The sequence below is a fragment of the Malania oleifera genome, chromosome 7, assembly GCF_029873635.1.
Source record: "Malania oleifera isolate guangnan ecotype guangnan chromosome 7, ASM2987363v1, whole genome shotgun sequence".
Classification (NCBI taxonomy): domain Eukaryota; kingdom Viridiplantae; phylum Streptophyta; class Magnoliopsida; order Santalales; family Ximeniaceae; genus Malania; species Malania oleifera.
This window is the reverse complement of record NC_080423.1, coordinates 6,271,752-6,299,202: the sequence shown is the minus strand read 5'-3', so window position 1 is coordinate 6,299,202 and position 27,451 is coordinate 6,271,752. Positions and strand designations below refer to the sequence as shown.

At 32.2% G+C, this 27,451-nt stretch overlaps 1 protein-coding gene across 1 annotated transcript; it reads left to right on the top strand.

The window, feature by feature from the left end:
- The first annotated feature begins 22,306 nt into the window (after positions 1-22,306).
- LOC131159582 (ras-related protein Rab11D) lies at positions 22,307-25,345 on the top strand. The gene is made up of 2 exons (XM_058114605.1): positions 22,307-23,044; positions 24,648-25,345. The coding sequence occupies exons 1-2, from the start codon at positions 22,815-22,817 to the stop codon at positions 25,093-25,095; spliced, it is 678 nt and encodes a 225-aa protein (XP_057970588.1). The 5' UTR covers positions 22,307-22,814; the 3' UTR covers positions 25,096-25,345.
- Positions 25,346-27,451: the final 2,106 nt, after the last annotated feature.

The following is a 27,451-nucleotide window of genomic DNA, read 5'->3' as shown; positions in this document are numbered from 1 at the left end:
GGACCGAATGATTTTAGGGCACCCTTCGGTCGACTGACGTCAGGTTTTTGGGCGTACTTGAAAAGACTCTAGGTTCCAACACATATGCACTAAATAAGTCCCCATATCATTTGCATAATTAGGGAAATCAATTGGTTTAAAAATGGACAAAATAGGCAAAATTTGTGAGAGGTCGGGCCACCGAACCCGTCGTGTTCAAAACATTTCGGGCGCTCGAATCGCTGAGAAGTCAGCGGGTTGACCAGGTTTCGGGAGACCCAACCAGAAATGAGCGCATCTCCCTAGGGCGACCGAACCCATCTCAGAGTACTTTTCACCAACTCGGGCACCTGAACTTTTTAGTTCAAAATGAGCCCTGGGCGACCGAACACACAAGTTCGGGCTACCGAACCTCTGACTAAGCACCTGAAAGTTCGAAGCAAAAATCTATGTCTTTGATTCGGGCCATTGAACCTGAACTCAGGCTACCAAACCCATTTAAAGACCTTTATTCATTGTTTTTGTTCAGGCGACCGAACCTCGGTTCTGCCACCCAAACCTCAGCGGGATAAAATTAAATTAACCATGGTAAAATTGGGTTAATAAGCTTTTAACATTTTGAATCTTTTCTAATTATTCCCAACAAGTCCGCAACGGTTATAATTTTACCCTTGCCCATAAATATGGGTTCATTTGTGAGACTTAGTGGAAGATTAGCCAAAATCATTAGTATAAATCCTCTCTATCTCAAAATCATATTTTTGCCCAAATACTCTTATATCCTTATTCCCTTGATACATTTTGGTATTGTGAGAGCATATTGGTTGTGTTAGTGCATATTAGGTTTTGCTAATACTCCCATTATTCTTATTTGATTGATTGAGTTATTTTTGGGGAGTTAGCAAAGTTTATCCCACAAATTTGAATATAATAAATCTTGTGTTGGGATAAACTAGCAAGCTTGGGTATTTGCACTATTATTGCAAATGTCTCATAGCTTTGATTTTATTGTGCAAAAATATTTTCTACAAGCTATAATATTCTTCAAACTACTCTTGAGCTCATTACATTGAAGGAAAATATTTTGAGTTAGTTTTATTGTTTGATTAGCATCTTTGAAACCCTTATTAGATATTGAGATTTGATATAAATTGTTTCAAAGATTTAGCTTGTCTTAGAACACTCTTGAGCATACTTGTTATCATATCTTATTGAGTGTTGCGTGCACAAAGATACACATCATTGAGCTTACATTTACCTACATTGTTGATGTGTGGTCGATTAATTATACTGTGCGTAATTGGGTACATATCTGCTTTACATGAAAGCATAATCACTGTACCAGTTGATTATAATATTGTTGTATTCCAGGCATGGGCCTGAAAAAGGGAGACTAGCCCTTTGAAAAAGTCCCGGATTGGCTTAGACCCGGTAAGGAAAGTTAGGTGCGTCATCTTGTTAAGACGTGTAGGTTGAAGTCAGTCCCGCTAATTGACCTGGTTAAGGTTGAGGTGAGCCCTATGCAAATTGACCTGGTTGTAATCGGTGCCGTTCCACCCTTAAGTGAGCCATTAGTAGAATTTTCGGGCTTACGAGCTAGAGGCGGGGACGTAAGTACAATTGGCCGAACCCCGATAACATATTGTGTGCCTTGTTTATATTTCTACTCTTTATATTTACTGTACATGTATGTTATAATTGGTGAATGTTACGCATGATTTTAATTTCCGCATGTTGTATCTATCTGCGCATTTAGAACTGTATAAACAGACCCTAAGTTGTGAATGTACTATTGCTAGATTAGTTTAACCTAGGCGATAAATTTTTAAATTCCAATACACCCCCCCTCTTGGGAATACACCAAAGCTAACAGAAATCACAAAAATCAGGGAAAATATTTTCAAAGCTCAATTTTCATTGTTTTTACTTTAATTACCTTTATGTTATTTCATTACTTAAAAATTCTGAAAATGTGGGAAAATAGAAAAAATATTTTGAGACTTCAAAAATCAATTTCTACGCCTTAGATCCCATATGAAAACCTCTCGAAATAATATATTCATATTTAGAAAAATCTTATAAAATTTCAAAATGTTTGGAGTGTATTTTTGTAAAACGATTTTCTCCATTTTTCCTATTCCTATGATTGCAACTAAAGGGTATAAGCTCTTCGAAATATGATATGCCCCAGATCTTAGGGAATATATATGTTATGTATATTTTTGTGTGATTTATTTCTTTGCATGTACACTTCACAATTTTTAAAAGGGAGTAATTTTAAAGGCTCGTTAAATTTAATTTTTGGGATAATTTTCGATTAATTAGGTACCGTTCATAAGAACAAGAGTGTAGAGGGTGCTCATACCTTCCCCTCGCATAACCGAACTCCCGATCTCGACTCTGGTAACGCAGACTGATTCTACTATTAATTGGATAGTAATCTAGTGTTCTAATCACACTAAAAGGTTATTAACGACTCCATCACACCATGTTTTCCACGAAAATATCTTCATTTTTAAAATCACCTTATCCCAAGTTCGCGTTTGGAAACGTTGTGACAAACTCTATAGACATTATGCACATAACAACAAATTATGAGCGTAAATCTTTATATTTCTTACTTTATATTTGAGAGTATAAATTTTAAATTTTTATTTAAATTTATGTATATAAATTTATATACATAGAATATAGCAAAAAATATATTAAAATCTTGAAATATTTGTAAATTCAAATTCAAGCTCTGAAATCAATATTTTCAAATATAATTTTTTTTTCTTTTTCTATCAATTTAAAATTTATATTGAACTTGAGCTACACAATGAACGTATAATTATGTGTATATGATTCACATCTATACAATAAGTATATAGACACTAAAAAATAAGTCTTTGCATAAATGGATTTAGAGTTTTCTTACCAAAATATTTAATTTAAAATGGAATAAACACAATTGTAGGGTAAGTGGGCTAATATTACGAAAATCGACCCAATTGACTTTCCAAAAGTTGGTTCTTGTATTAAAAAAAGAATTGAAATGTGTAAGAACCGACTTTCCAAAAGTTGGTTCCTGTATACTCCCCCTGCACCCCCCCCCCGGCCTCTCTTCTCGAGGCGACTAAAAACAAAATAAAAATAAAAATCAAAATCAAAAACTAACTTTAGGTAATTTTTGTTATTGAAGCACTAACATCATTCTTGATAATTTTTGTTATTTCATTCACAACAAAGGTTGACTTCAATTGTTGGTGGTCTTGCGAAAGAGTCTCATTGATGCATGTATAGGGGCCTTTGTACTGTATAATTTCAAAGAGCCCTTGTTTTCTATGTTGACAAGCACGCAGCCTCCAAGCACAACTTTCATTTTTATTGCACCTAACAACCCATTTTGTTGGGCTCAATTGCACTAGTTTGAAGTTGTGGTGTGTTTGCGCATGGTGCATGCGCACGTAGTGTATTAGATCATCTCTTATGTCAAAAGTCATACCCTTACAAAATTCTGAAATACCATCCCATCAAGTGCCCTCGAGGGAACTTTCAAATTCGGTTCTAATATTACCAGCTTCGACATTGATCATGTACACTAATGATGGCACGTCGTGTACCCGTCTCTCACCCACAACTTTGTTCTTAGGAGGCATGACAACTTCTTTATGTTGACCCCAATGATCATTCGGTCCCCCAACCTCATTTACCCCACATTTTGCCTCTTCAAAATCCTCACCTAAATCATCCTCTTCCTTTAATTCATGGTCACATTCAATGTCAGGTCGCATTGGCTTGACCGTGTATGCCCCCTTCTTGTTCATAACAATTAATGGAAGCATTTGAAAGTTTGGTATAAACATAACTCCAGGTGAACTTTGGTCAAGCCTATACTCAATTGATTGCCATGATTCGTCATGAAAAATGGGTCCAACATTGAATTTGTGCAAATTAGTCTCCTGACGTGCAAACTCTTTTTGATAGCTTTGGTGTATTCCCAAGAAGGGGGGGGGGTGAATTGGAATTTGAAACTTTTTCCTACGTTTCACCTAAATAGCAGCGATATATTCACAACCTAGGGTTGTCTACCTAAATGCGCAAATAAGTATAATATGCAGAATTTAAATCATATGCATCATTTACACAATAACATACACAGGTAGTAAATATAAAATGCGAAAATATAAACAGACACACGATATGTGATCGGGGTTCGACCAACTATGCCTACGTCCCCACCTCTAGCTCGCAAGCCCGAAGATTCCACTAATGGCTCACTTAAGGGGTGGAGCGACACCTAATACAACTAGGTTAATTAGCACAGGGCTGACCTTAACTTTTACAAACTCTTCTTACGGGGTGGAGAAGACCCTAGGTCAAATTCACAGGGCTGACCCCAACCTGATCCTTCCGGACTAGATCAAACCCCCTCAAACCACGTCTAGAAATACAACAGTATTTTTTACAATCAAATGATACAATGATTATGCTTTCATGTAAAGTAGATATGTACCCAATACGCATAATCACATACACATCAACAATATAGGTAAATGTAAGCTTAGTGATGTGTATTTTTGTGCAAGCCACACTCAACGAGATATGATCGCTAATATGCTCAAGAGTGTTCTAAACAAGCAATACCTTAGAATTTAAGCAAAGCAAAAATCAATAGCAAATCAGTATTCCAAAGATATCAATCAGATATTCAAACTAGTTCAAGAAGATTTTTTTCAATGAAATAGGCACACTATTAGTTTGAAAATATTTTACTTGTTTGAAAAAATCTTTGCACAACCAAAAACAAAGCTATTGGACACTTGCAATAACAATGCAAATATCCTAAGCTTACTAAGTTATCCCAATATAAGATTTATAGTATGAAAATCTGTGGGATAAACTTAAGCTAAACTCCCCAAAAATAATATCTCAATCACACAACCAAGTGGGAGTATTAGCAATCTAATATACACTAGTACAACCAATATACTCTCACAATACTAAAATGTATCAAGGGAATAAAAATTTGAGAGTATTTGGACAAAATGAGTATTTTCAAGAGAGAGGATTTTTAGCTAATCTTACTCTAATCCTCACAAATGAAACCATATATATAGGCCAAGACCAAAATATATCCGTTTAGGACCTATAGGGTAATATTAGAAAAATTTTAAAATGCTTAGGGAATATTAACCCAAATTAACTCAATTTACTGCAGTTAAATTATTTTTAACCCGGCGAGGTTTGGGTGGCTGAATCGTGGTTCGGTCGCCCGAACAAACACAGTTATAAATATCCTTTAAATTAGTTCGGCAACCTGAGTGTAGGTTCAGTAGCTCGAACAAAAGTTAGAAACTTTTGTTTGTAGGTTTGGGTCCCGGTCCTAGGTTCGGTTAATCGAACCAGCTAATTCGGTCACCCAAGCCCTATTTTGAATATGATCGTTCAGGCACCCAGGTAGTTGAAAAGGAACCCGACACAGGTTAGTGCCCGAGGGAGATACGCTCAAAATATGTTTGGTCGCCCGAAGCATGGTCAAACTGTTGACTTCTCAATAGTTCGGGCACCTTAGGTGATTTGTTCACCTAGGGTTCGGTCGCCTGAGCTCTCTCATACTTTCCCAATTTTTTCCAATTTTATTTCAATTATTTCCCTTGATAATGTAAGTGATTATGGGGACTTTGTGCACAATGTGTAGGAACCTAGGGTCTTTTCAAGTATGCCCAAAACCTGGCGTCGGTCGACTGAAGGGTGACCTAAAGTCATTCGGTCCCTATGGTCACTCTACAGTCATTTTGAGCTTACAAATCCTACATGCATGACATGCAGAGATTATTACAGACCTTTGAAATGAAATTTGTTAGCCCTATCAGCTACACTATCTTGGTTTATATGTTTTGATGATATTAACCTATTTGTTGTTTCTAGTATTTTCCATCCTTGCAGATCTTATCTAGTATAGGTACAAAGTGTCAGATACATAGAGGTACCAAATCAGAAGCAAAGATCGGACCTAGTAGACATCAAATAGAAAATATCGGAAGGACACTGACTCAGCAGCACCAAAGCACATCCCGGAGTTTTTATTGTGTATAAATTAATTGTAATAAGGGTTGTGTGAGTGAGTGCGTATTATAACTCTTGTGATGTGTATCTTGCATGATTTCTGAGTAAGAGTTGAGCCATTGCATAAGCATACTAGGACACATGAGTTTATAGGATTGCACTAAAGACATAAACACAAACTCACCTTTCATGGCTTTCTAAGTTAAAATAAGAGTTTGCCAAATGAATCCTAAAACTCAAATATGTTTTCAAAGGGACAAGTTTTTAACATCCTAGTTTTAAGAACATTTTTATACTTAGTCCCGATTGTGTTAAAACAAGTTTAATGTCCTAAAGGTTTAAAGAAAGTCAAGTATATTTACAAAAGGACATACTAAGCATATAAGATATCAAAATGGGTTTTCAAACGTATTTTATTAATTAAAATATCTTATATTCAAAAGTAAACTCATTTGGACAAATTTTAATCTTCATTAGACTTAATATATTTCATATAATTTTTTCCAAGAATGTTTTGAGTCATTAAAATACTTTTTGACAAGGAAAATCAAAGTAATCGTCACTGCCGTAGTGCAGTCTTGAGTCCTGAACACCTTATGGTATTTTGGGCATAACTTTTTTTAAAAAAGTTCAAATGGGACGATCTTGGTGTTCTTGGAAAGCTAAGAAAAAATTCCACAACTTCAATTTTGGTAACCTTTTCTGATTCAGGGACCTCATCAACGAAATTCAGAGAATTTCATCGACGAATTCAACGGGCGGAAAACTGCTAGTTTGCCAAATTAAATATTTTTTCTTCCCCCCAACGGCTAGTTAATGGCTCCTAAGGTTCTTGGGCTATAAATACAAGCTTTTAGACTTTATTAACATGGTTTGAGCATTGTTGATCATATTTGTGAAAAATATCATTTTATCCAAAACCTAAGCACTTTGCACTTTACATTTTAGTTATTCTTCACAAGTGCTCAATCCTCTCTTGCTCACTTATCTTGTAAGATTCATTCCTTGAGAGAATAGAGTGAGGATTTGGTCATGTTTCATATTGGCTTATTTAAGGAGCATTAAATTGTATTTCCAATCCCTTGTAAGGTTGTTTGTGAACCATTGTTATAAGGTTCTTTGTGAACTGAAGCGAAGGCTCTTGGTGAGCGCGGTAGGGGTTTGTTCCCAAGTGTAGGGATTTGTTCTCGAGTTGTAAGGCTTCTCCGCCGGTGAAGGAGTATCTTTAGTGGATTGTGGAATTCTTGGCTTGGTGCTAAGGCGTGGACGTAAGCTTGGTGCCAAACCACGTAAAAATACCGGTGTTGTTCTTTCTCTCCCTTATACTCTTTATTTTATATCTTGTGCATGATTTATATTTATATTGCGATATAATTTCTTGTATCTTGCCAAAAGTTTTTATTTTGTAGAAAAATACATATTCCGTGAAAAGATTCTATTCACCCCCCCTCTAGACTATATACTCCGGGTTGGGACTTCTAAAAAAATTATTTCAGACCCAAAATATAACATGAATTGCAATATAAAATAGATCTTCTAGGTCTTCAGTCTTCAAGTTTTCACGTGTCATCAAATGATCAAGTTAATATGAACCTGCATACAAACTTGAAAGCTATCAAATACAACAAGTATTTGTCATTATCAAAACCGGGTGTGACCTATCAGGTCAACATTGTCCCCCTTTTTTATAATGACAAATACTTTATACAAAAGTGGGTATAGCCAAGAAAGGCTCCCCCTAACTTCATGCATAAAGACAATTTAAGTTCAAATTAAATGATTTATTAGGGGATAATTAAATTTAGATTTTAGCAAAGTATCCAGTTTTGCCTTTTCTTCCCCTTTTGGTGACAGCAAAAAGGGCTATAAATATAAAACATGTAAGTAAGACATTTGAGTATGAATCATTTAAATACACAATAAGATTAAGAAAATTTTTAGAAATTTCGGCAGCATGCCGTTTGAAAATAGAGCATTTTCCCAAAAATACTTGTATAGAAATGACCTGATTGAGTTTTAAGTTTATAACATATCCACAATAATCAACTTAAACAGGTCAGTATTATTAAAACATAAATATAACTATCAACATGCAAAATATATTATAGTTATGCATCTCATATGACAAACAAATTCATAGAGTATAAAGCAAGGATAAGTTTAACAATTAAGCACACAAACTCTATAACTAGTCATTTGAAGATTTAAATGACACGAAAACTAAATTAAACCATAAATATGCACAAACCATGGAAATTGAAACATATCATAGGACCCATGAAAATTTTGAGTTTAAAACACACGGCATATGATATCAAATAGAAGGTTTGAACATAAAAACGATCTAACTAGTTTACATGCATTTCATGTATAGTTACTGAACCAGTTATGCGACTTAAAAAATATATATGTATATCCTTTCACGAGGTCAGGTATTCAAACCCTCCCGGACTCGTTTCCACCCCTGGACTCCTGAATTTACCCTCCCTTTGGAGTTGTGGGGTCAACTTCAAGGGGCGCAGGATTAGTCACGTAGACCGTAAAATGAACGCGTGGATACCCGGTGCGTATTCCAAAAATATATATATATCCCCCTTAGGATGTTGTCAAGAGATACTAGGGGTGATGCTTGCAAAACAAACTTCAAAGATCAAGTAAGCAAGCAACATTTTTCTGGTTTTAGCATTTAAGTACATTCATAACATAACCAGAAAACCAAAACCATAATGATCTTAAAAATTCAACAATCACATGCAAGATCATATGGCAAACACAAACAACATGTGGCAAGAAAATATATATCAACTTAAGATTTTTACAAAGATCATTTCGGTTAAGCACATGTCACGGTGAGTTCACAATAGATCTAAGTTAGAAATATTTGTGAGCAAAATAAGATAGGAATTTAATTTCAGATGTTCCCCCTATCAATTTGATTACGTGCTTAGATTCTTTAACCACTTATACTAACCAAATATTAATTTCATTTTGCTCAGTAGTATAAGCCATTCATTTTGACACTTTAAAATCAACTATACTGAATATTAATCAACTCTATTTACCCTTATCAGTATAGTTGTCCCTATAGATCATAGATGCATCAAAGAATATATATTAAGGCATGTTATGTAGTTCATGACCCAAGAACATTCCATATCAAATCATAGAACTTCAAGTGTAGGATATAATGATCAGGGATACTAGAAAAGCCTTAATATTTTAAAAGGTGAAGTGATGTCTATGAATCATTTATGCGCTTCCTATAGGAATGGAGCTGAGCTCCCCTAAGTATGTGATGATTATGCAAGGATGAAAGTGTGATATTTCTATTTAAATTTTCACTCATCCTTTCAAAAACATTTTAACATTTTTATTATTATAATCATTTTTAACACAAGGTTTTGGTTTGAGAAAAATCTTATCGAAGTTTTGGCAGCATGCCGTCTGTAAATCGAACATTTTCCAAATTTTCATGCACCAAAACGTGATAGATTCAAGCAATCAATTCAAATAGAATTCAATTTGAGCATGTGAGAACCTATAATCCACTACCAGCATGCAATTCTCATCAACTGCATCCGCCATGCAGGAGGCATTCTAAACTAAGCATGCATTCTAGTAGTATAATCAACACAAGATATTCAAAGAGTATTTATTTATCTTCCCTTCACAAGCTCTCAAATCATTAAGTCATATCCTTTAGAGCTTTATATCCTTTGAAATGAGTTAAATGGCTAAGTTGGTTGCACTAGGTCTTAATCTAGATGAATGCATAAACTTCAAGGAGACCTATGCACATGTGTTTGAAATTCATAACCATTCGAACTCATGCCTCTCACACATATTGAAATTCATATCAATAGAGGCAATATTGGCTTAGCTCACTTAAAGAAATATCTATTGTGACTTTTTGGTCCTCTAAGCCTATTCATCCAAAGTCAAGTATATATTATCAAAAATCTTAAAACACTTGGCTAAAGAACTAGAAAATGAAAGACATTCTTAATAAAATCTTAAAACACTTGGCTAAAAAACTATACTCAATATTGGTCGACCCATATTAATCTCACTGTCAACGTATAATAAAATCATAATTTTGTTAGCAAACGAACTTGATGTCATTCTTAATTTTCAATACAAATTAAGATATTTAAAATTTCCAACTTAACTAATTTTTTTTCTCAATTTGAAACAAATATGTGAATAAAAAAATTTCTCAACAAATATTAATTCCTATTCGCTTCAAATAAACATTATTTCAAAAAAAAATATCAACAAATAATTAGTTCCAAATCAGTAAGAACTATTATTTTCACAATAAGAATCCAGATTAAAAAAAAAACTTCATGTGTAATGATATTAAAAAATTCCAACACAGCAACAAATATTATGATTAAATTACAATAATATCAAATAAATCTTATTTCATATAAATAAATAAATATATATATATATTTATATAAACCATCATCTTACAAAAATATACTAATATAAATACACCATAATCATAAACGTACCTGAATATCGAATGAAAAGAATGTTTGAAATTAAAGCAAAAATTCTAAACTAGTGAAAACGTTTATTGACAGTGTATTCACTAACCCTTGAAAGATAGTAGTTGGAAGGGTAAAAGAGTGAAAGTGCTGAGGGAAGTTGGAGGAAAAAGGAAAAAGAAGGAAAATGAAGAAGAAAGGAGAAGATACGGATGGCAAGAGGGAGGGTGAAGGAAAGGAAAGAAGAAGAAGAAAAAGTTATAGGCTAGGGGGTGGGGGGCGAGAGGACAACCTCGGGGGGGGGGGGGGGAGGGCAAGAAACTGTTTATTGTTATTTTCCTATTTTCTATAAATATTGTAAATAGAAAAATTAATTCAACTTTTTTAATTTCCTTTCAACCTTTTTACAATATTTTTAAAATTTATTTATTAATAAATAACAACTACAACAAAATTTAAACCACATGTAAGTCACATGCATGAGGGAATAATCGACTTTCCATTTGTTGATTTTCTATATTCTACCTTCCAACAAAGAACCGACTTTTGGAAAGTTGGTTCTGAGTTTTGTTTGTTTTTTTGTTTTTTGTTTTTTTACTCCTTGGGAAGGGAATGCCGGGGGAGATGTGGCGTAAAATCACAAAAGTTAAAACTGCATGTCAGAACCAACTTTCCACAAGTTGGTTTTGACTTATTTTTTGTTTTTATTTGCCTTGAGAAGGGAGTGCGCTAGGGGGAGGGGTGCATATAAGAACTGACTTTCCAAAAGTCGATTTTGATTTTTTATTTTTTATTTTTGTTCACCTCCAGAAGGGAGTGTGTAGGGCAGGGGGGGTAGGCGAAGCATACAAGAATTGACTTTTGAATACTCAGTTCTTGTACATTTCAATTTTAAAAAAAAATATAAGAACCAACTTTTAGAAAGTCGTTTGTGTCGATTTTTTGAAAATATTATCCCACTTAGCCTACAATTGTGTTTATTTCATTTTAGACTAAATATTTTCATAAAAAAACTCAAAAAATATCTTGTAACCATGGTATTCCTCCGCCATAAATGAGGATTTATCAATAAATAAATGGAGGTCCCCCCCTTCTTAAAAAAATAAAAAATAAAAAAAAATAACAGAACTCAAAAATATTAGATACATCAGCTAAATACATTGGATCTAGAATGATTGTATTGCGCATAGAAAAAAAATTATTTAAATTAAGCCTTAAGGCTAGATATCCATTTTTTAAATCATGAATTTAAGGCTTTTGTTTTGTTTTGTTTTGTTTTTTTTTTTTTTTGAGGAAAAAAAAAGCCTTAAGTTTGTGTGGGGGCATTGGGCAAATTTAGAGGCACAAATTGTAAATTAAGAGTTGAGAGTGTGAGATTGGACTTTAACCAATTGAGCATGTGCTGGTTGAGTTAATGCTTGATAAACATGTGCATATGAAGTTGTTTATAAATTTGGGCATTAGTTGTTAATGAGTTGGCAGATATTTGTTCTCAAAAATCCAATATCTGCCATTAGACTTATTTAGGGGCAGATAAAAAAAAATTGGATAAAAGATATTGACCTCCTCTGAGGGTTGGCAAAAAGATACTAATCTCCTTTGAAGTTTAAAAACTCTAACGACCTCCACGAAGGTTTTAAAAATTCTACATACCTCTCTTAAAGCATGCCAAAAAAACACAAACATCTCTTTATATTTTACAACAACAACAACAACAAAAACAATAATAATAATAATAATAATAATAATAATAATAATAATAATAATAATAATAATAATAATAATATGTCTTTTAAGGATTGTAACTATCCCAAAAAATCAAATGTTAGGAAAGGTCTATGGTATTTTTAAAACTTCAAGAGAAGTTCATGAGAGTTTTAAAATTTCAAGGAAGGTCTTGTTTGTTTTATCAAATCTTAACACTTGGTTTCGTACTTGAAAAATATTAGGAAAATGAAAAGAAAATATTGAGGAATTCATGCTTTCATGTTTGGTTGTCAAGGTAAATAAGAGAGAAAATGAAAAATATATCAAATTCATGAACAAAAATTTGATTTTACACATTATTAATATTTATTTTTTCTCAATTTTAATCATATAAAATAATGTTTTATTTTTAATAAAATTTAATATAGAAGGAAAATATAATGGAAAATGAGTTTCCTCCTTACTTTCCTTTCCCTTCCTTTTCTCAAATAAAATCTTTGATCCAAAAAAACCATAAGAGAGGTTAGTGTTGTCTAATGTGCATAACTGTTAATTATAATTTAATTTAATTAATCAAATCGAATTTAGTTTGAATTAACGAATTTTTATCTATTCCATCAAATCTAATTTTGTGTGCTAGTCATTGATCCCTAATCAAGGAAAAATTATTTGATACATTGAATATAAATATATATATATATATATATATATATCAAATTTATTATAATTTCGTTGTGTGTATATATTGAATTAATTTAAATAATTTTCTTCTATACATAATACAATCATTTTAGATTAAATTTCATTTTAAATTTCAACGTAGTAACAAATATTATGATTAAATCACAATAATATCAAATAAATCTTATTTCATTATAAACCATAATCTTACAAAAATATACTAATATAAATAGGCCATAATCATATACCAAAAGTTGGTTTTGACTTTTATTTTTTATTTTTATTTGCCTTGGAAAGGGAGTGTGGGGGGAGGGGGTGCATATAAGAACCGACTTTCCAAAAGTCGATTTTGACTTTTTATTTTTTGTTTTTGTTCACCTCCAGAAGGGAGTGCGGAGCGCATGGAGGTAAGGGAAGCATATAAGATTTGACTTTTGGATAGTCAGTTCTTATACATTTCAATTTCTTTTTTAAATATAAGAACCAACTTTTAGAAAGTCGTTTGAGTCGATTTTTTGTAAATATTATTTCACTTAGCCTACAATTGTGTTTATTTCATTTTAGATTAAATATTTCCATAACAAAACTAAAAAATATTAAATACATCAGCTAAATACATTGGATCTAAAATGATTGTATTATGTATTGAAAAAAAAATTATTTAAATTAAGCCTTAAGGCTAGATATCCATTTGTTGGTTCTCTGTCCTTTAACGCCCCCACACAAATTTAAGGTTAGATATCCAATTCTCATGATTAAAACAAAAACCCTAAATTCATGATTTTAAAAATTAGAAAAAATTATAATTTTGTGATTGGTTAGTAAATGTTTAATAATTTGTCATAGTTATTTGGTAATATAAGTTTATATTTTGCAATTGGTTAAAAAAAATTAGCAATTTATTAAATTAAAAAATAAAAATTAATTTTCAGCTATTATTATCAAATAAATTGTTCATAACTAGGATAGTAAAAATAAAATTACACTTAGGGTGTGAATTAATGACAAGTTATTTGCCACCCGTCACAAATTATCTAATTTCGACTACTATAAATTCATCATTTAATTAAATAAGATATAAATTGTAATTTTCTCACAAGTTATTCAATGTAATTTACTTTCAATACAAATTAAGATACTTAAAATTTCAACTTAATTAATTTTTTTTTCTTAATTTGAAATAATTATCTGAATAAAAAATTTCTCAACAAATATTAATTCCTATTTGCTTCAAATAGACATTATTTCAAAAAAATATCAATAAATAATTATTTTCAAATCAGTAAGAACTATTATTTTTACAATAAGAATCAAGATTAAAAAAAATAATTCATGTGTAATAATATTTAAAAATTTTAGCACAATAACAAATATTATGATTAAATCACAGCAATATCAAATAATTCTTATTTCATATATATAAACCATCATCTCACAAAAATATACTAATATAAATACATCATAATCATAAACATACCTTAATATCAAATGAAATGAATGTACAAAATTAAAACAAAAATTGCAAATAAGTGAAAAACGATAGTGTATTTACTAACCATTGAAAAAGAGCAGTTGAAACGATAAAAGGGTGAAAGTGTCAAGGGAAGTTGGAGGAGAAAAGAAAAAGAAGGAAAAGGAAGAAGAAAAGAGAATGGACTAATGGCAAGAGGGAGGGTGAAGGAGAGGGAAGAAGAAGATATAGGCTAGGGAGTGGGGGGAAAGGGGACACGCGGGCCGGAGGGCAGAAAATTATTTTCCTATTTTTCTATAAATATTATAAATATAAAAATTTGATTCAATTTTGTAACTTCCTTTCAATCTTTTTACAATATTTTAAAATTTATTTATTTATTTATTAATAAATAACAACTAAAACAAAATTTAAACCACATATAAGTTACATGCATGGGGGAATAACTGACTTTCCATTTGTTGGTTTTCTATCCTTTAATTCCTAACAAAGAACTGACTTTTGGAAAGTTGGTTCTGATTTTTTTTTTTAAACACCTCGGGAAGGGAATGCCAGGTGGGGGGGGGGGCAGGTAAGGAGTGTGTAGGGAGGTTGGGGTGGGGGTAAGGGGGGGGAGGGAGGGGAATGTGTGGCATAAAACCACAAAATTAAAGTTACATGCCAAAATCGATTTTTAAAAGTTAATTTTGATTTTTATTTTGCCTAATGAAGGGAGTGCGGGGGTAGGGGTGCATACAGGAACTGACTTTTCAAAAGTTGGTTTTGACTTTTTATTTTTTGTTTTTATTAGATACCTTAATATCAAATGAAATGAATCTACAAAATTAAAACAAAAATTGCAAATAAATGAAAAACGATAGTGTATTCACTAACCATTGAAAGAGAGCAGTTGAAACGGTACAAGGGTGAAGGTGTCTAGGGAGTTTGGAGGAGAAAAGAAAAAGAAGGAAAAGGAAGAAGAAAGGAGAAATGACAAATGGCAAGAGGGAGGGTGAACAAGAGGGAAGAAGAAGATATAGGCTAGGGAGTGGGGGGGGAGAGGGGACACGCGGGGCGGAGGGCAGAAAATTATTTTCCTATTTTTTTTATAAATATTATAAATATAAAAATTTGATTCAATTTTGTAACTTCCTTTCAACCTTTTTACAATATTTTTAAATTTATTTATTTATTAATAAATAACAACTAAAACAAAATTTAAACCACATGTAAGTTGCATGCATGGGGGAATAACTGACTTTCCATTTGTTAGTTCTCTATCCTTTAACTCCTAACAAGGAACTGACTTTTGAAAAGTTGGTTCTGATTTTTTTTTTAAAAACACCTCGGGAAGGGAATACGGGGGGGTAGGTAAGGAGTGTGTGGGGTTGGGGTTGGGGTGGGGGTAAGGGGGGGGAGGGGGAGGGGAATTGGGGTTGGGGTGGGGGTAAGGGGGGGGAGGGAGGGGAATGTGTGGCATAAAGCCACGAAAATTGAAGTTACATGCCAAAATCGACTTTCCAAAAGTTAGCTTTGATTTTTATTTTGCCTAATGAAGGGAGTGCGGGGGTAGGGGTGCATACAGGAACTGACTTTCCAAAAGTTGGTTTTGACTTTTTATTTTTTATTTTTATTCATCTCGAGAAGGGAATGCGGGGGACAGGGGGTAAAGGGGGAGCATACAAGAACTGACTTTTGGACTCAATTTTTACACATTTCAATTTATTTTTTTTAATATAAGAACCAACTTTTAGAAAGTCGGTTGAGTCGATTTTTGTAAATATTAACCCAATTAGCCTACAATCGTGTTTATTCTATTTTAGATTAAATATTTCCATAAAAAAAACTAAAAAATATTATATGTATAAGCTAAATACATTGGATCTAAAATGATTTTATTATGTACATATATAAAAAAATATTTAAATTAATTAAATATATACACAAGATGAAAGTTGTAGACACCCCAATTTTACCCCAGACCATTCTGAGAAGAACCGACATGCTAAAAAGTTTACCTTGTATTCTCGAGAATGGAAAGATCCGATTGAGTTGCAGTTATTTTCAAAATTAAGGTCTTTTATTTTTAAAAGGTGTCCCAGTTATTTTAAATTGAGTCATTTTGATTTTTAAAATGAGTCTCAATTATTTTTATATAATTTTTTTTTAAAATTAAGTCTTTAATTTTTAAATTTTGAGTCTTTTACATTTTAAAATTGAGTTCTTTCAATTAAGTATATTATTGAGTCCCTAAAAATCGAGTTCTTTTTTTATTTTTTGAGTCGTTTTTATTTTAACTTAAGTTCGGGTCCTCTTTTCCGGGAATTTAAGTTCACTTTTTTACCGGTCTTTTCCTTTATTTTTGGAGGAATAAAATGATAAAAAAAATATTTTTTTTGCATGGGCCATGCAGCCCATGTAAGTTAAATATAAGGGTTGCCGCATACCCATGGGGATTAAGGTTTCTCTTAGGATTTTTGGATTTGTGACTTATAAAAACAAAGCCAAAGGAAGCAAAGAGAGGAGGTGGGAATACGGAGGCTGAACATAGCAAGGGGACACAGCCATAGGAAGAAGAAGAAGAAAAAGAAGAAGAAGAAGAAGAAGAAGAAGAAGAGGAGCAGCAGCAATACAACATCATCGGTGTCTGCGCGATCAATTTGATGAAGCCAATCAAACGGTAGTTTCTCATCCGATCAAATTGAAATTTTACAAGGTTGTTCCTGACTCACTAATTTTAATTTTCACCGATTGAATTTTAATTTAGAGCTTTGAAGCTTTGATTTTTATTTCTTGGACTGCCAACTTACTGCAGCAGCAACAGCAGGTTCGCCGATGCTGCGTGGTCGATTTAATGAAGTCAATCAACCAGTGGTTTCTCATTTGATCGAATTGAAATTTTATCAAGTTGTTCCTAAATAATTTTAATTTTAACCAATTGGATTTTTATTTAGAGTTCTGAAACTTCTATTTTTATTTCTTGGACAGCCAACTTACCACAGCAACAGCAGGTTCGCCGGTGCTGCATGGTTGACTTAATGAAGCCAATTGAACAATGATTCCTTATCCGATCCAATTGAATTTTTACCAGACTTTTTCTAACTCACTAATTTTAATTTTTCACCATTTGGATTTTTATTCAGTGCTTTGAAGCTTCTATTTTTATTTCTTGGACAGCCAACTTACCGCAACAGCAGCTATACGGTCAACTTGATGAAGCCAATTAAACAACGATTCCTTATCCAATCGAGCTAAAATTTTGTCAGGTTGTTTCTAACCCTTTTCTATTAATTTTTACTGGTCTGATTAACTTTTTGAGCTTTATAACTTTATTTGTATTTCTTGGACAGCCGACTCACTGTAGCAGTGGCAGGTTCATTAGCACCTACGTAGTCCACGTGATGTAGATGATCAGATGGCGATTACTCATCCGCTGAAAATGAAATTTTTGCAGGTATTATGTTCACATGTCTTTTATCAGGTATGTGTTGTTTGGACAGGTGAGTGCTTGGGTGTGTATTTTATTTTGCTTGTTCCTTTTTGTATTTCATGTTTATTGTAGTTGTATTATTTGAAGTTTTAAAGTTATTGTAGTATTATTTAGGTTGCATTTGTATTATTTAGTCTTTGTAGTCTCTATTTAGTTTTTTTTATATATTGTTCTTGTATTATTATCATTGTGATATTGTACATAATTAGGGTCTTGATCATTTAATGTTTACATTTAATATGGTTTAATTATTTCACTTTATTACGGTTTAGGTATTTTCAGGGTTTGGATTATGTCATGTTCACATTTATTAGGATTTTGATCACTTCATAGTATTTTTGTATACTTGTAGGGTTTAAATTGCTTCCATATAAATTATGTATTATATATAGGGTTTTTAATTGATTTCCATGTTTAGGATTCAATTACTTACATATAACTTGTATACTAATTTTAGGGATTTCATATCATTGTATAGTGATCTTAAGGGTTTCCATATGATGTATATTAATTTTTAGGCTTCTATATTATTTAATATTGTTAGGCAGAATTAAATTTATTTCCATATCTAGTTTTAAGGCTCCTATTGCATATTGGTTTCTCTTGAGATTATGTATATTTCATATTAGATTCATGACTTGAATTATTTCCATAATTTTTTTTTTCATGTTTATATATTGTATATAATTTCTTGGATTTAATTATTTTCATACTAGGGTATATCATTAGGGTTGGATGGATTGTTAATATCTGGGTTTTATGATTGAGATTTTGACTATTATGATATATAATATTTACGAGTTATGATTTATAGTATTAGTAATATATTATTTTCTTTACTAGCTATTTGAAATTTCGGTAAACTACAGAAAAATCATAAAAAATAGAAAATTAGGAGAAAATTCTAAAAATATTTTTGACTTGACTTCCACTGTTTTCTTTAATTATTTTTTTTTTTATTTCAAATTTCAGAAAAATGTGGAAAATATTTTATAAAATCATAAAAATAGAAAAAAATCAAGAAAAATATTTTTTTTGAGACTTGTAAATCATTTTTTTTACACCATTTGAAAAATCCTATATGATTTCCAAAATTTGGGAGTGTATTTTGTAAAGTATTTTCTCGATTTTCTTCCCAATGATTGCAACAAAAAAGGTATGAGCTTTTCAAACTTCACGTACCCTGATTCTTAGGGAATATATATATTTATATTATATATTATGTGTGGTCCATTTCTTTGCATTTTGTAAATTCATAAGGGGAGTAAAATAAAAGATTTTTCAAATTTATTTTGGGATAATTTCATAATTAATTAGGTACCGTTCATAAGAACGGGCGCGTGTGGGGTGCTAGTGCCTTCCCCTCGCGTAACCAAACTCTCAATCCCGGTTTTGGTAACGTAGACTGATTCTACCCTTAATTAGATAGTAATCAAGTGTTTTAATCATACTAAAAGATTAGTGGCGACTTCATTCCTACTATTTTCCCAAAAATTTAAATCACAATTTTTATTTCGCCACCTCGAGGCACCTGCACTCCGTGACGCCCCAAAAAAAGTATAATAAATTAGATATATATATTCAATGTATTAAATAATTTCTCCTTAATTAGGCATCAATGACTAGCACACAAAATTAGACTTGATGAAATAAATAAAAATTCATTAATTCAAACTGAATTCGATTTGATTAATTAAATTGAATTATAATTAAGAGTTTTACACATTAGATGACACCAACATTTCTTATAGCTCGTTTAGATCAAAAATTTTATTTGGGAAAATGAAGGAAAAGGAAAATGAGGAAACTCATTTTCCATTATATTTTCTTTCTATATTAAATTTTATTAAAAATTAAAGTTTGTTTTATATGATTAAAATTAAGAAAAATTAAATATTAATAATGTGTAAAATCAAAATTTTGTTCATGAATTTAGTATATTTTTCATTTTCTCTCTTATTTACCTTGACAACCAAACATGAAAGTATGAATTTCTTAATATTTTCCTTTCATTTTCCAAATATTTTCAAGTTCCAAACGAAGTCTTAAGGTTTGATAAAAAAACAAGGACCTCCCTTGAAATTTTAAAAATCTCATAAACTTTTCTTGAGGTTTTAAAAATACCATAAACCTTTCTTGACATTTAATTTTTTGGGACACTTACACTCCTTAAAAGACATATTATTGTTGTTGTTGTTGTTGCTATTGTTGTTGTTGTTGTTTTAAAATATAAGGAGATGTTTGTGTTTTTTAGGCATGCCTTAAGAAAGGTATGTGAAAATTTTAAAACCTTAGTGGAGGTCGTTAGAGTTTTTGAAACTTCAAAGGAGGTTAGTGTTTTTTTGCCAGCCCTTAAAAGAGGTCAATATCTTTTATCCAATTTTTTTTTTTTATTTGCCCCTAAATAAGTCCGATTGATGGATATTGGATTTTTGACAATAAATATCTGCCAACTCGCTAACAACTAATGCCCAAGTTTATAAACAATTTCATATGCACATGTTTATCAAGTACTAGCCAAACCAGCACATGCTTAATTGGTTAAGGGTCAGTCTCACACTCTCAACTCTTACATTACAATTTATGCCTCTAAGTTTGCCCAACACCCCTAAAGAAAAACTTAAACAAGAAGAACCAATGGTATTTTTATTGCAATAACTGAATCGTGAACATTAAGTACTTAAGGAGGATACAAGAAGAGGTATTTAAATAAGGTTTCCATGATATAGGAGATATCTTAAATTCCATGAAATATGAGATAATATGATTCCATAGAATCTGAAATATTCACATATTTTATTAGGAGTCCATAAAATATGTTTTGTTGACATATATGCTCCCTAGATATTGTTTGAATCAATAGACTATGATTTATTAACATATATGGTACTCGGGCTTTTATTGTGACAATTGACTTTGGGTCTTTGACAGTCCTTAGACTTTATTGTGATGATTTGCCTCGGAACTTTGATATTTAAATCTTCAGTAGACAAAATCATCGACAGTTTGGTGAAACCGTTGATGATTTGATGGAAATAGTCAACAATTTGATGGAAACAATCGATGATTTCCTTCTAAATTTGTTTCTGTCTGAAACCATCGATACAATCATCGACGACATCACTCTCATTTTTCTTTTTTTTGATTACATAGGAACTCCAGCCACCAACAAGCCCTTTGAACCCTGTAGTGCGGCACCAAACCTACAGATCAACGTCCTTTCCCTAGGTCTCGCTGATCATGTAAAGTCCGGAATGCGGACACGGCTTCCGTGCATTAGTTGGACGTTCGGCTAACCCAACCCTCGGGACACATTTCCATTACCATCCACGATCCCCGCTGGCTCACAGAACGAATTCTTACCATCCACGGTCTCCACTGGCTCATAAAGTAAATTCTCACCATCCACAGGTACCGCTAGCTCCGTGAGTGTATCTACTTGGAATTGAACCCCCGATGCTCCTTACGTGTTGATGCCTTTCCACCACTCCATGCCCGTGAGGGCAACATCACTCTCATTGAGTGTACCGAGCTGTGATGCATTGTCGACAACCTCCCATGCAAACTTAAGGCTAGATATCGAATTCTCACTATTAAAACAAAAGTCCTAAATTCATGATTTTAAAAAATAAAAAAATTATAATTTCATTATTGGTTAGTAAATGTTTAATAATTTGTTATAGTTATCTAGTAATATAAGTTTATATTTTTGCGATTGGTTAAAAATATTTAACAATTTATTAAATTAAAAATTAAAAATTAATTTTTAATTATTATATTATGAAATAAATTGTTCATAGTTAGGATAGTAAAAACAACATTACAATTGGCGTGTGAATTAATGACAAGTTATTTGCCACCCGTCACAAATTATTTCTCATACAATAATTTGCTTAATCCATCACAACTTATTAAATGTAATTTGCTTTGCAAGTCTAACCACTTATGACTGGGTTTGGCCATAGATTCATAAATCGGAAAATCATCTCCCTTGAAGTATGGGTAAGTACGAGCATGTCTGTATTTGCCACTATGCAAACAAAGGTTCGGGAAATAACTAAAAAATGCATTTGTCACATTTGGGTCGCCAACTTCTCAACACAGAAGCCCAAATAAAAGTATGGGCTTCAGTTGGAACCTTAGCATACCCGGCCCATTTGTTTGGCCCAGCCCAATTCAATATTAATGAGCCTTTTTCTATTTTGTTTTTTTGGCCATCCGAGCATGCATCCTGTCATTAACAATTTTTGGGCTGGCAGCGTCGCTTTCCTTTCGGGACAAGACACGGAGTACGGCACATCAATCTCCTTGTTTTAAATCATTATATTTTAATTTTCTAAAATTTTAAAATAATTATAATTTTATGTTTTGTCATCTGTTAAATTATGTGATAATGTATAATTATATATAAATATATATAATATATATATATATATATTATATCAGATTTCTCTCATCCTTATTACCACTTATCCGAACACACAACCTAACAGAATTGGCGAGAGAGACTAATCTCACGCCTGCATACACAGTGCCCTCCACCTGCATGCACAGTGCTCTCCACTCGTGCAAGAGTAAATCGCGGATGTGCAATCAGAGTGGTAGGATTCGAACTCTCAACCTCTTTGTCAACTAGTCTCGTAAGATTACGTGCTCCGAAGGAGAGTGTTCGTTGGGAGCGATAAAAATCAAAGGATTACGGTAAAAAAAGAAAAAACGCGGTAATAGACAAATTGTAAATTGTAATCATAATTACATGTAATGATTAATAATTGCGAAGGGTCTGGCACTTTACTTTTCCGGCAGTAGCTCTGAGATCTACCCACCAGCACCAGCAGCCCATCTCGGTCTCTCTCTCTGTCTTTGCTTCTGCTTCTTGGTTTCTCGGCGGAGGAGGTAGGGCAGAGATAGAGGCACAACGGTTTTGGTTCTGAAAGAGAGAGAGTGAGTGTCATTATATGATATGGGGAGCAGTGGAGGTGTGGATGGGAGCCAGAAGATAGATTATGTGTTCAAGATCGTGCTGATAGGGGACTCGGCGGTGGGCAAATCGCAGGTTCTGGCGAGGTTCGCGCGGAACGAGTTCAGCCTGGACTCCAAAGCCACCATCGGCGTCGAGTTCCAGACCCGAACCCTCATCATCCACCACAAGAGCGTCAAAGCCCAGATCTGGGACACCGCCGGCCAAGAACGGTACTGTGCTACTACCTTAACCATCCCCTCTATTATCATTCCTTAGCTTGCTTGTATAGTTTATTCTTCATTGCTCTAATTTACATGTGCTTGCTGCCTTGGATTTTGATGTGAATCTATTGTGACTCTGTTTCCCCTGAATTTGTTGTGCTACTTCTTCTCTAGCCTTGCTTGGGGGGATCTATGATTTAATTACTTATGTGTAGAAGTGGGTATATATAGATATAGTTGTTGCGTTAGTGCATCAATGGAATCGATCTGAGTATCTTAGCCACATGCATGTTTATTTCTCTATCCATACATATTGGTGTTTAATTACCTTTTTTGGTTATATTAGTTTGATAGTAAAGTTAATGGGTGTATAAAAACATTAGAAATCTTGCAACGAATCCATAATTACTTGGAAGACTCTATTCATCCAAGCAAAACTATCCCATGAGTTTTTCACTAGTAATTTGTTGGAATTAATTGAGTGTGAAAAATGAAAATGCCAACTAATCTCAGAGGTGCCATAATTTGAACTTCAATTAGAAAATTTATTATTGTTTGATCATATTTGCCTAATAACTTGAAGATAATTCAGAGTGGGCTGTTTGGTGTGCACGAATTCTTGTATTGGTGATATTTCACATTGATTACTGCTCATTCCAACCAGTAAATATTGGATCTTATTGAAATTATTTGCAAGGGATTTGGTATGTATATATATATGGCATTGGACGGTATTTCATTTTATTGGTTTGATCAATTTCATGACGGATCGACTTGGGTGAAGTTCTTTAATTCTTTTTTGCTCTGGTTGTGGATTAGAGGATGTCACTGGGACCAAAACTAATGGATCAATGAAGCCGTTCCATGTGACATTCACTTGTTTGGGAGAGATGAAATGGACCTAGAAGACTTTACCCAAGCCCTCTACCCACAACGGAAGATTCTTTGTTTGAGTATGGTCTTCTTGGCAATAATTGATTGTCAAAATCCTTTACTTTGACCTATCATACTCCCAAAGAGTTTTGGGGACTTGAGGCCAAGATCTTTCGATCTCCTCTAGAGCCATCCCTTTATTCTCCTTGAAAACAAATGGCCTATTGTTTGTTCCATAGCATGATCACCCAATTATTTGAAATTCGTTCGACCCATTAGGGATGGAAAGAGTTCAAAATTTTATTTTATATTTTTTGACAGCTCATTGTTTGGTATCAATTGACAAATAACTGAATTGAGTTATTTGATTTGGTATCCATGTTCAATAAAATGGATCCAGCTTCTCTGCTAGCATCCATGCTTTTTATAAGATTTTGACACGTGATATCTCAATACTAATATGAATTAAATGATATGTGCCATTTTAAATGACATTTTTATCGGTTGTGTCAAAATCTTAAGCCTGCAAACCATGGTAACCATGCGCCCCTGTATAGCAGGAGATCCATAGCCTAATCAAATCAAAAGTTCATAATGGCTGCCTTTACTTCTCATATGCTTCCTCTGCCTGTCAAATATTTCAAAATGTATTCACCATGCAAGCATGTATCGGGTGCTTTTATGTAGATAACATTCATAGCATTGAAAGATTCTTCTGGCTTTGTGGTATACTGAGCAGATACAGAGCTGTTACAAGCGCATATTACAGGGGCGCTGTTGGTGCAATGCTGGTTTACGACATAACCAAACGCCAAAGTTTCGATCACATACCCCGATGGCTGGAGGAGTTGCGCAGCCATGCTGACAAGAATATTGTGATTATGTTGATTGGGAACAAAACTGATCTCGAGAACCAGCGAGCAGTCCCCACTGAGGATGCTAAAGAATTTGCTCAGAAGGAAGGACTATTCTTCTTGGAGACCTCGGCATTGGAGGCAACTAATGTAGAGACCGCCTTCTCAACTGTGCTGACAGAGATCTTCAACATTGTGAATAAAAAAAACCTAGTTGCTGGGGAGGAGCAAGGCAACGGCAACCCCGCATCTCTGACTGGCAAGAAGATCATTATCCCCGGGCCTGCTCAGGAAATTCCACCTAAGAGCAGGATGTGCTGTAAATCATCCTGATTTGTTCGAAATATCGTATGCCGTATATGAATTACCAAATGTGGGGTTTTGATTTGCACTCCTAAAGAGTAATATTGGAGGGTTTGGTGTATTTTTTGTTGTAAAATATTTCATTGCTGTGGCCTCGTTTGCAGGAGCAGATTGATCTTATGTTTTTGAGACTTGAGATGGGGAAGGGGAATAGATGGGACATGGGTTGCAGATTGTTCCATGCAATTGGGAGAATAGAAGAATAGGCTACTTTTTATTCTGTATTGATTCATTTATTCATTGTTTGGTATAGGCTTCTTTATAACACTAGGCTAGAGCAGCCTTAGGCTTTACAAGGTTGGGTGTTGCCCTATTCATCATATAGGCACATGCCTGCCTTCACCCTTTTTCAATAATTGAGAGATTACAAGAGCAATAAAGTAAGCATAGGAAACAAGTAAAAAGAAACGATTCAAGATTTGAACAAATTAGATTGAAATGGCTTAGAAAGAGGGTAGAATAATTTTTTAAGAAAAACTACGATGAAATTGTAGAAATGAAGTAATGAATTTGATTTCATTTCGTTTGCTTGCGCTTAAATTATACCTTAACTTTATCATTAGATTTATTCTTGGATTTTATTTAAATTTAAGGGGTTAGGCGTTTTTAAATACTTGAAGAGCAAAACAATTCTCTTTACAATAAAATATTTTTATTTTTATCCATAATTTAAGTTCCTTAATCTCATTCTATTTTTACATACCAAATGTGTAATACTCTTAGAATTGTCCTCAAGTGACCTATTTTAAAACAATAAACCATTATTAACCTTAATTTATTTGAAAAGAACCTCTACCCTAACACCATTTAGCTCAGATTGATTTCTCTAAAATCAATTTTCAATATTAGAAGGATTCTTAACATACATATTTTTCAAAATTCATGTGTTTTTTTTTCTTTAAGAACAAAACATAAATAAAAAATAAAAACATTTACGATTTGTTTAGCTGCAAAAAGACATTTATATTTTTAATTTCTAAGAGTAATAAAATTTTTTGCCTAATTTTAAATTTCCAAGATTCATATTAAAAAAAAGTTAAAAAAAAATAAAGAGTTTGTTTAATTATGTAAAATAATATTTTATTTTTTATTTCTAGATTTTAAAATAATTGCAAAAAAAAGAGAGTTTGTTTTTAGTTTTTTTAAATATATATATATATAAGATAGTATTTAAAATTATGAATTTTGGAGCTTGAATTTAAATGTGTAGATTTGAAAAAAAAAATTCAATGTAATTTTATACTATGTTTTGTCAAAATCCATACAAATTAGAGTTTTAATTTGAATGCCATGCTCTCAAACAAAAAATTTAAAAAAAATCTAGAAAACAATAAACGATATATTTTCAACTTTTTCTACATAAATTAAAAATAATTAAAACAATCATATTTATAATTATTTAAAATAAAAAATAAAACTATTTGTGTAAGCAAATAATGTCAAAACTTATTGCTATTTTCACTTTTTATACAAATATTATAACTAAAAAATTATCTAGCTTTTTTTTCCTTTTATAATTCTTAAGAAAATAAAATGAAAAATTTATATTATATATGAATCCTAAAGTATAGGCCTAACTCAATGCTGACATGTGGCGATCGATTTTTTTTTTTTTTTACTTTTTTCTATTGTCTCATATCTCTCTCTCTAAGGGCAAATAAAGGGGCCCATGCAAGCCCCAATATTTTTTAAAAAATTCAATTTCTTTCCCTATCTCTGGTAGAGGCAGGAGCCCCACTAAAATTTTTAATCATTTTTAATTTATTTTCTAAACTCTTCTCACTTTCTACATCTGGTCTTATTAAATTTTTTAATTATTTTTTAAACTCTTTTTTCTCTTTTATGATACAAAATTTGAAAATCCCAAAATGAATGAATTTTATTTAAATATATTTTTTTAAATAGGCTCCAATTTAATAACTTCCCATCACTTTCTTTCTCAATAATTTTATATTATAAAATTAATTTAAAGTAGTAGTTCCTACTTTCTTTATCTTTGGTTTATATTTACATCCACTAAAATTATAAAATTAATTCAAATTTATATTATTAAGAAAATATAGAAATATATATATATATATATATATATATCGTATTACATTTCTGTTTACATACATTATATACAATAAAATTAAAAGAAATGATTAAAATTATTTTTTAAAATATTCAATGCAATATACAAAACACTTTTTATCCACTAAAATTATAAAATTAGTTTTAATTTATATTATTCAAAAATATAGAAATATATGTACCATATTACATTTATGTTTATATACTTTATATACATTATATACATTAAAATTAGAATAAGTGACTGAAATTA